The 11,384-nt window shown below is 27.8% G+C and overlaps 1 protein-coding gene and 1 non-coding gene across 2 annotated transcripts; both read left to right on the top strand.

Moving 5' to 3' along the window:
- The first annotated feature begins 2,799 nt into the window (after positions 1-2,799).
- On the top strand, positions 2,800-4,628 carry LOC101503252 (uncharacterized). Its single transcript, XM_004488783.4, has 2 exons — positions 2,800-4,233; positions 4,346-4,628. The coding sequence occupies exon 1, from the start codon at positions 3,129-3,131 to the stop codon at positions 4,224-4,226; it is 1,098 nt and encodes a 365-aa protein (XP_004488840.1). The 5' UTR covers positions 2,800-3,128; the 3' UTR covers positions 4,227-4,233; positions 4,346-4,628.
- Positions 4,629-4,735: 107 nt separating this feature from the next.
- Positions 4,736-4,814, top strand: LOC113785206 (small nucleolar RNA Z122). The gene has a single exon (XR_003471361.1). It is a non-coding gene; the product is annotated as a small nucleolar RNA Z122 (small nucleolar RNA).
- The last annotated feature ends 6,570 nt before the right edge of the window (positions 4,815-11,384 follow it).

The raw sequence follows: 11,384 nt of genomic DNA, 5'->3' as shown, positions 1-11,384 counted from the left end.
AAGTACTCAATTTAGAGGAATCAATTGGAACATTGCGAGTACATGAGGTGTTATTGATGGAAGACAAACCAACAAAGAAAGACAAAATAATTGCCTCAAAAGTCTCTCAAGAAAGTGTGTCACCACAATCAAAAGAGGAAATAGAGGAAGTTGGACAGGAAGAAGCAGATGAAGAGATAGCTCTTCTTACAAGAAAAATCTAAAGAATGATGAGAAGAAGGGAGTAGATCAAAAAGAAAAATTCAAGGTTAAGGGTGTATACCAAAATAAATTTGTGTGTGATTCTCTCTAACTTAATCTTTTATTTTTTTATACACTAATCACACAACATCATTTCCTATCAAATTTTTCTTGCATATCTATTGATAAGAACATTCTTTATATTATAAAAATATAAGTAACAATTTATCCAAGTGTTCATGAAGTTATTTTGATTCAAATTTTTTATAATGTAACAACTCAAATATTTGTTTCTTGCGACATATTATTTTATCTAAGTGCCTTATATGTATATTGGTCTTGGGAGGATAACGGGAGAAGAGAGAAATTATGTGTGTATACTGTATATATATGATAGTTTTGACTATCTCATTTTTGTAGTAAGTTAGTATTTTTTTTATAGTTAATTATTAATAATATATATTTAGTTATTTTAAATAAGTTTATTTGTAAAAAGTTAATAGAAATATGAAAATAAAAAAATATCACTTGATTATAAATTTATTTATCTTGTTTTGACATTTTTCAATTTCTACAATAAATTATAAAGAATTTTGTCTGCAATAATATCTATATTAACTATTTTTTTTTATATATTTAATTCATTCGTAAAATTTATGGTAGCTTTGGCACTAAACGAGAGGTTAAGAGGAGTTCTTTTAGAAGGAGACAAATCTTCCATGTAATAACATCTCAAGCATTGTTACAAAAACCCCTCTATAGTGGAAACTAGTATGAGTTAAAACAAATAAAGCAATGGTAGAAATTTCTTTTGGGATTACAGGATGCAGGATTTCGGCTTTAGGACCCCCTACCTAATAGGTTAAGCCCTTTTTAACTTAATTGTACACGCAATTTAACCTATGATGCATTTATGATCAGATAAGTTTTAACAAAATTTATAGATAAGTTAGACCAAAATCTAGTGGTTAATGGGTTAACTCCATTTTCCACCCACTCAATAAATATAGATTAATTGGTTACGATACTTTGCAGTAAATGTGAAATTAATAATAATATATTAAAATATGATTTAGTCATGCAATTATGGCATTTTTATTTATTTTAGTCTTTGTAAACTTTTTATTATTTTTATTATTTTTGGATTTATATTTGCAAATTTAAAAACTGTTTTATTTAGTCTCTAATGTGCCATATGACATATATACAAGAAATACTATGTTTTGATGTGATTTTTTATTTTTTATTTTGTCCTTACTTTAAACTATATTTTTTTTATATAATATTTTCCTTCTCCATCTAATTAATTAATTTTTATAAATATATACTATATATAAAAGGAATATTAAGTTTTGTGTGGCTTTTTAATTACTTTCATTTAAATAATTTATGTATAATTTATCATACCAATTAAATAACTTTACTTTTTTAATTAATCATATCAAAATTAATAATTTCTGTTATTTTTACTAATACAATCGAGCACGTCAATGTACCTTTGCACGCTAAATTATATAAAAGGAATTGCAACATTTTGCATAATTCTTATATATAACAATTTTTTATTTATAAAATATTTTTTTGTAATATAATTCTTTTTAAATAAATAGAGAATTCAAAACGAGAAAGTAAAAGAAAAAGAATATAGACATGCATGTTAGTGTCTTTTTGCATGCTAATAATAATAATTTATACATACAATTACATAATTACAATTCAAAAATTAACTACCATCAACTATAAATTGATGGAATTTTTTCTTGACAAATATACTATTTATAACATAATTATTAGTGACCTCCAAATTTTATTCTAAACTTATTCCTTCTCTCCATATTTTTTAACAATTTTCTTCTCCCAAATTTCTTATCTATCTCTTACCTATTAATGAGTGTTTATACCATGATCCAGTGACAATTCAAGAGATAATTCGAATATTTTTCTAAACAAATCTATTATTATATCATGATAATTCAAGAGTTAATAACTCTACGTTTTCATGAACATATGGCATTCATAATTTTATATGTCTATTTTTTATACTATCAATTTACCATATTGAGTTTCACGGTCATTTCTATTTATTCACACAAATTATCATATGAGTTCTCAAACACTGAGAACAATTCAATTTTGACTAGAACCAATTACAAGATAGTCATCGACAATCGCTTACATTAGATAACAAGTCGATGTATAACTTGTTTGGTGTTAGCTAGTTGCAGTAGTCATGAATCGACTATTGATGCATTCAAAAACATGTACCCCTCTCAAGTTTTATATACTCCATTCAATCAACAATTTATCTTAATGAATGTGGGAGTACCTCTAAACACAATACAAATTATTCGAGTGTTTAGGTTCCAACCTCAACCCTAAATACTTACTCCGCAACCTCAACTTTTGCACAATGATTCAAACATTGATTGCGAAGATGAGAAAGATTAAAACATACTCAACTCTTATAAAGATGCCACTAAATTATTGCACATATTAATAATAATAATAATAATTTATTAAAAAAATAATTTTAAAATTAATATTTTAGAAATGAATTCATTTATTAACTGAAACAATTAGGAAGATAAATCGAAAAGGAAAAAAAAAAATCTGTTTTGAAGAAGAAGAAAAAAAGAAAAAAGAAGAAGAAGGGAGAATAGGGTTGAGAAAAGAGGGAAAGAAGTGGCCCTAGAAGCTAGTTAGGGACGCGATGCGATGCGAGTAGGTGCTGCAAAAACTGTTATATATGTGCCTCCTTCGCCCACCCTCAAATCTACTCTAATCTCTACTCTCTACTCTACTCTACTCTACTCTCCTCCTCCTCCTCCTTTCAACTCCAACCACCAACAACTAAATTAAACTATTCTCTCTTTTACATTCAAATTTAACAACCATAAATTCCCTATTCAATTATTTACTGTTAAAACTATTTAATTACTTTCTACTGCATGATCCACACAATGGCTTCAGCTTGTATCAACAACATCGCTATGTCACCTGAAACCTTCCTCCCATGGGATCCTGAACCCGACTTCGAGTTCCGTCTTCAAGATCCCGTCACCATGCTTCCCGCCGACCAACTCTTCTCCGACGGTAAACTCGTTCCTCTCCACCTCAAACCATCTTTCACTTCCTCCTCCTCCTCCTCCGCCGCCACTTCTCCTAAAACAACCACCGCCTCCACAACTACCTCCGACCCCTCTCTCTTCTCTCCTAAAGCTCCTCGTTGTTCTAGCCGTTGGAAAGACATCTTCGCTTTAAAAAAACTCTACCATTCCACTAACACACCCAAAACCACACCTTCTTCTAACAAATCTCTCAAACACCTTCTCGTCTCTCGCAAAACCACTTCTTCGTCGTTTGATAACACTTCGCTTAACCTTCCTTTGTTGAAAGACTCCGACAATGAATCTCTCTCCATTTCATCTCGTCTCTCGCTTTCTTCTTCTTCTTCGAGTCACGACCACGACGATCTTCCTAGACTCTCTCTCGATTCAGAGAAACCTAACCCCATTTCAATTCACCGTAACCCGAACCCGAATCCAAGGATCCGGTTAGTTAAACCTAGAGCAGGTTCATTCGATGGAAACAAACCGGATCAACAGGTAACCAGTAATAATAGTAATAATCATAATCACAATCACAATCACAACAATCGGGTCGGAAGGAGTCCGATTCGGATGGAATCATCCACTACGCAAGGGTGCAGGGGAGTTTCAGTGGATAGCCCTAGATTGAACTCATCAGGGAAGATAGTGTTTCAGAGCTTAGAAAGAAGTTCAAGCAGTCCTGGGAGTTTCACTGGTGGGCCCCGCTTTAAGCATCGAGGAATGGAACGCTCTTATTCAGCTAATGTCCGTGTTACTCCGGTTCTTAATGTTCCGGTTTGTTCGTTGAGAGGCGGTTCCAAATCCGGTTCGGTTTTTGGGTTCGGTCAGCTTTTTTCTTCGCCGCAGAAGAGAGATACTACGGTTGGTGGTAATAACAAGAGTCATCAACATCAACATCCACATGGTGTTAGGCATCAACAACACAAACATGTTTAGACAGAGGGTAACGGTTAATTATTTAATTAGGATTTTTTTTTTTTGCTTTTTTCTACCTCTCTTTTTTGAAGGTTAGTCTCTGATTTATGATATCTGGTTTTGGAATGAAAATATTGCAGATGGAAGCACATTGTTAAATTTGGGGTTAGTTTTTTATTAACACGTTTAGATTTAGATTAATGTAAATAAGCAGGATGAGGTGGGATTTTCAGATGTTGTTGCTGTTGATTAAGTTTATGTTTATGTTAATGATTAGGAATTTAGGATCTAGTTCTTATTTCTAACTCAGGTAAGTTTTTTCAGTGCAATTTCATTGTTACTGTTTGTAAACATATGGAATCTCTCACATTTTGTTGAAGTTTCTTTTTTGCTTTTTTTTTTTAATTAAAAAAATTATATCGAGATCTGTGGTGGTATTATGTTGAGCTTATCTAGTTCTGTAGCATATGCTTTGTTTTATTTTTAATTTTGAATTATTTTTTGAAATATGATTTTAACACTATGAAAGTATTGGGAAATGATGCCAAAGATTCAAACAGAGGCGCCAGCTCTGCTGAATTATTTTTTGCACGTCAGTCTGATCCCAAAACTTTATGTCTACTAGTATTTTATTTTCACTCTCTGCTTGCATTTAAAACATACACTATTTCTTTTAGCTAGGTGACAAATTACTGTTTCATTATTATTTTTTTATATTACTACTATATTATTAATGTATTTCTTGGGACGTTAATGGAAGAGGGAAGAGAGGAAATGAGTTTCTGGCTTACTGGTCGGTGGTCCACACCTGAGACCTTAATGGGAAGATTGAATTGGGTGGGACAAGTTTCTCTACTTATAATCAAAATGTGTACTTTGATTGGGGACATGGGATGAGTTCCCAGAAGGGATTATCATCCTTCAATGAATAATTTTTAATACAATTTCTCTAATAAGTTTTCTTTTTCTGTGTGGATGGGAAAGAACATCCACAAATATGGTCAGTTTGTGAATGAATGAATGAATAATATAACTTCTTCCCTCCCATTGAAGTGAAAAGATCTCTTTCCCGTTTACACACATGATTATCCATGTATGGGTCCGTCTTTAATTAGATATATGGTAGGTCCATTTCCTGTTTTTTGCAAGCAATTTGATGTGTGTTTAAACCAAAGTGCATAATTGAAGGAATGATGTGCTCAAAAGTTCATTGCCTTTGGACCCCTTTTCATATTTTATCGTATTCTTTTAAACAGTGATAGAAATGTTTCTAGTTCCGTGGTACTATTATTTATGGACATAAGCCCGAGTCTTATGGAAACAATATCTCATAAATTAAGATATAATTAAACCTATTTAGTTAGTCGATTCGATTGATTAAAACCCAAATCCAACAATTGATTAAAAGTAAAGAGCAAACAAGAATGAAGATAAATTAATAGGCAAAAAGCACGTGAGTTGGCATAGTTTGAGCTTAGCTACCATAAAAGCCAAATCCCATGTGAGAGCGGGGTTTTTAAAACAAATGACTAGTCCCGTGTCTGGATCAGTGTAACGGATGTAGATAGGACGAGACAACTCTTTTATTTATTATTTTACTAATAATACATAAAAATCAGTGGTTTTTGCTATAAAATGAAAATAAATGTTATTTCAACGTCAACAATTTTCTCTGAAGCTTAACAAGTGTCTTAAGAACAATAGATTTTTGGTTTGAAAAAACAAAGACAACTTTTAAATTTTAGAAAAAGTTGGAAATATTTCTATATTAGTTTATTGTGTGCCATTAAGGTGCTTTCGAACCAAAATACGATGGATAGATATGTTTAATGAGAGAGTCTAATATATTTCTATATATGTTTGATGGATATAATTATAAGTGAAGTCTAATATATTTTAATGGTAGGATGATGGATATATTTAATGAGAGAGTATAAATCCTTTGTTAACATTTACAAAACATTTATGCTGAAATTAATGTTAAAACTCTTCCATGTTTTCTTGTAAAATTAACTCTCCCATTTTTTGTTTTGCAAGGATTTCTCAAATTTGCATAAGAAAGAATTAATTTAATACAATTTTTTATAAATAAATATGAATAAATTAACTGTTATATTATTTTTTTAAATTTGAATTTGAGATTTTTATATAGCTTTTTAATTAAATTTTACTTTTGATAATCTGATTTATTTATAAATTTCACTTTGGTCAATAAGTTTTTTTCGTTTTATTTTAATTATAAATGTTAAATTATTAAGTTTCTCAAATTACTTTCGTTCTATTTTAGGCTTTTAAATTATAAATATTAAATATTTTAATTATTTTAATTATAAAAATTTGATATTTTATTTTTTAAATTACAATAATAGACACGATTGAAAAAATTAAAATGTATAATATCTGTCATTTAAGATAATTTTTTATAATATTTATAATTCAAAAAAATGAAAGTAAAATGAAAATAATTTTATAAATAAAAATGTATAACATTGTAATTTAAAAAATAAAAATAAAAGAAATAAAAATTGAAAAAGCAAAAAAAAAATGTAAGTTTGTTGATAAATGGAAGCAGCACATTTGATTTGGTAGATACTAGACGGGAGTTCGTTTGGCACAAAAATCAGTTGTCGTTGTCGACCTGAGTGGCGGGGGTTTGTCGTTCTAAGTCCCGTCCCATCTTTCTCTAGCTCTAAGGCTTTTCGATGGAGTTTTATTGTGCCTTATCTGTTATCTCTATTATTTGATTTGACATTTTCGACTTCATCTCTTACCCAAATAAGAAATTCAGAATAATAGGATATTTTTATGTACTTCTACCAAAATATAACACCTAATGCTATCTAGAAGTTTTTTTTATAAAAAAATACTGTTTTTTTTTTCTTTCAAAAATTCCAATTTACCGTTTTTACTAAAAAAAATATCTACCTATATGAAATACTTATTGGTACAATAAATTTAATAAACTTTATATCAGTATCATAAAGTATTTTGATAAAAATGAATTTTTTTGTAAAATTACTAAGTTTTTTATACATAATAAAAAACACCTAATTATTTTAATTTGTTGAACTAATTATTCTTCATATATTATATATAATCCTTCAACCAGATTTTCTTTTAATATATAAACTTTTTTGTAGTTTAATGGACCAATTGTGGGATTTTTTTCAAATACATCTTACTTTTAAATTTTTGTTTCTTTTAAAATATTCTACCTTTTGAAATTAATATATTAAAATATTTTATTTTTTGAAAATGCGACTGAAGCAAAAAAAAAAAAAGAAAAAAGAATTAGGCTTAGTAGTTGATTACATCTTGGAATGACCTTTTAGACACATATTTTTTATTAATTGATATAATAAACAAAAAATAATTAAATAATTAAAAATATTAATTATTAATAATATAAAATTAATTAAAATTAGAGAGATTTGGTATAATTGTAGGTAGTATTTTTCTCTTTTGAAAAATAATAGAGAGAGCGTAATGTTGCAAAATCATTTTTTATTCGATGAAAAATAAACACTTGAAATATAAATGAAAATGAGCATATGAATGAAATTAAGTGCAAAATAAATAGGAAACTAACTTATCCACTAACAATAAAATAATAGATATTTTATTTTGATTCATTTAAATTAGATAATAGAAAATTAGGTAACTACTTTGTCATACTCTAAGGACAATATTTTAGAATATTGTCTATTTTATTTATAATATAAATAAATATATATTTTTTTATCCGAAAAGAAATAAAATTTAAGTATATCATAGACAAAAAGAACATGAACATGTTAATTTATTCGAACATGTTACGTTGTTTAAACAATCATATATATACTAATTTATATTTTAATAAATAACATTGACATTAAAATAGGTGTCAACTGTAAAATAGAAAAAAATTATTAATTTTATTTGTAAATAAAATTGATAGTAAAATAAATTTCTATAATTTATTTTTGTATTTTTTACTAATTTTTATTAAGTATATATTATTATTAATTAATTACTAATATTTTTAGTTATTTATTTATTATTTTTTGTTTATTATATCAACTAATTAATATATATATATATATATATATATATATATATATTTTATTTTTTTATTTTTTTTGATTTCACGTGGTCGCGTCTTTAATATACAACATCTGAAAATTTATGTTGTAGGAATTAATATATATGCATAAGTGGAATATATATGAAAAATAGTCGCTTAATTATTATTTTTTTCTTCTTCAAATAGTCGCTTCTGTATATAACATCTAGAAAATTTTAAAAATAATACTTTTTATATATTAGTGGAATATATATGAAAAAAATCTTCAATTGTAATTGAATCAAATATTCTACACCATCTTTATTTTAATATCATTTTAATAATGAAATTTTAATTCTTTATCATCCATAATTTTTAGTGTTGCTTTTGAGGAATAATAATTATTTAAATTTTCAATTAATATATTTTAGTTATTTATACAATTTATCTAAAATATTTTACATAATAAGTATAAAATTTATCTTTAATATTTCCACGTTTAATTTTTAAATGAAAAAGTTTTTTACATTACATTCACAACCATAAATTTGAATACTATATTTTTTTTTCAATCATTAATGATGATATATAATTATAATTATAATAATAATAATATTACATTAAGTAGGTGGTTACGTTTTACGTGTGTGACTACAAAAAATGAGACGTAAATAAATGTGGTATAATTTAATTATGTCTCATTATTTTTTCTTACAATTGTCTTACATTTATTTATCTATAATCCGCTAAGCATCAACTTTAACATATTTTTTTGTTAAACTATATTTTTTAATCTCATTATTTTGCTTTTTTGTTGTTGTTATTTTTGTCTATTATTATCTTATATTTTCTTTTATCTATAATCCTTTAAATGTTAAATTAATTACATATTTTTTGATTAAATTATATTTATTTACGTCTAATTTTTTTATTTATAATTATCTTAAATTTTATTTAAAAGAAACACTTAAATAATCCCAATAATAAATTAAAATGGACACTATAAATAAAATATCAAGATAATATGGATTATGTCTAATAACTTATCATAATAAAATAATTATTTAAATATTATTGATACATTTGTTCATTCTATGTAATTTTTATGTACTTTATTACTAGCTTTAATTAATTAAATAGTATTCTTGATGTGGAGTGAAAGAGATGCGACATGACATCGAATGATATTGCAACATCATTGGAATTATCGTCCAGAATTCATAATACATATTCTATGTGACCGTGAGTCGGTGTCTGAAATTTGGAATAACATCATAAATTCGGTTCAATAGAGTCGTTTCTTCAGTTTGGGTATGCATATTTGGTTGAAGTGGAATTTCTCTATTGATGATATTAATTGTGTTATTTGTTCTTGGTCTATCTGTTTTTGTGTCATCGTTTGGAGGTTTTAGAATGATAGAAATTTTAAGTTGTATTTTCAAACTCCTTTAATTTGTAGATGGATTTGTGGATTAAAACTCTAACATCATGTTCATTTTGCAATTACATATACTAATAAATCCCTCTAATTTAGGAATACAAGAACACTAGTATGGAAACTATTTAGAAAAGACTCCCATCAAGATATCATAAGGTGAACGTTGATCGTGTCTTCCAACCTATTACCCGAAATTCCTTTGGGAGGTTCATTTGTGATGACAATGACAATTATGCTACCGTTTACTATGGTAACCTAGGCATTGGAAATATTTTCTTTTTTTGCTAAAGTTTGATCTCTTCTTCATGATGTTAAGTTGCCTCGTAATATGGGCTTAAAAAAAATTATATTTGAAAGTGATTCTATATCTTTTATTAACATGGTCAAAGGTGTCTATTCTACTCCGCCGGATAGAAAAATTGATTTTAAAAATGGTTTTTTTTTAAGACCATATTACGAGTCAACTTAATATTTGAGAGTTCTCCTTTTTGTTGGAAGGTCTATGCAACAAATGTTTCACTTTGTTAAAAATCAAATTTGGAAGAAGTTGAAAGGTTGGATGGAGAAAATTCTATCTTAATATATATTTGTTTGATAGCTCGTTAACACTTCCATGTAGATATTCTTAAGGCTTAGTTAGTTCAACTTCTAAGTTTAGCTTGGAGAAGTATTCATTTTTTTCACATTTGAGAGGATAGTTGTTTCTTTTTCCAAAACGATCACAAGGCTTGGTCACTAAACGTGTCTATCACATTATTAAGTAGCTGATGAATATGAAATGTCGCAAGGTACCCCTCAACATGATGATTCAAATGTTTGGCCTAAATTATAGAAGCTTCTACTATTTCTAAACATGCTTACTTAACATGTAGGATTTTACAAGATAGACAATCAATAGAGGTATGATGTTAAATCTTGTTATTTTTGAGTTTTGAAACATGTTTCAAAATTAATTTATGTCACCGAATATATTATTGGGTTGAGTCACATATTAGGTCGCTCTCAAGGATAACACAGCCCAAATAAACTCTATCGGAGTTCTACTACACCATATAAAACCGTTCTAGAATTACACTCTCAATTTGTCGGTTAAAGTCACTCTCAATATAACAATTAAAGCCACTCACAATATGGTATTATGACCACTCATAAATCAAAAGGACTACGACACACAAAAAACCCTCTCTAAAGACTACGACACAAAAACCGCTCTAAAAGACTACGACACAAAAACCACTCATAGTGGTGTTAGGACCACTAAAAAATCAACGAGACTACGACATAAAAACCGCTCTAAAAAGATAGTGGTATTAGGACCATTCAAAAATCAACGGAACTACGACATAACAACCACTACAAAAATCAAAGGGACTATGGTACACACCGCTCTAAAATATCAAAGGGACAACATAAAAAACTGTTCTAAAATATCGAAGGGACAGAAAGAAAAGGGAGAAGTGACTCAAAAATAAGTCGAACATAATAGAAAATAGAGAAAAGAGAAAGTTGGGAAATGCATCCAACTTTGGTGTACTTTTCACAAGAGTTTGAAACTCATTATATAGTGATGAAAGCAAACTCACATATGTTTTCTATCCAATGTGTGACTTTAGTATTTGTAGAGTTGAAAAATACTCAATATATGAGATTTGTTCAATATGGGACTTCAACAATTTTTAAATTTACACACTAACATACT

Source organism: Cicer arietinum, chromosome 1, assembly GCF_000331145.2.
Source record: "Cicer arietinum cultivar CDC Frontier isolate Library 1 chromosome 1, Cicar.CDCFrontier_v2.0, whole genome shotgun sequence".
In the NCBI taxonomy this organism is placed as follows: Eukaryota; Viridiplantae; Streptophyta; class Magnoliopsida; order Fabales; family Fabaceae; genus Cicer; species Cicer arietinum.
Note: the sequence above shows the minus strand (reverse complement) of the source record. Positions and strands in the feature narration are given on the sequence as shown.

Bases quoted from the DNA above. Each gene is read 5' to 3' on its own strand.
- LOC101503252 (XM_004488783.4), top strand. From the start codon at position 3,129: ATGATCCACACAATGGCTTCAGCTTGTATCAACAACATCGCTATGTCA.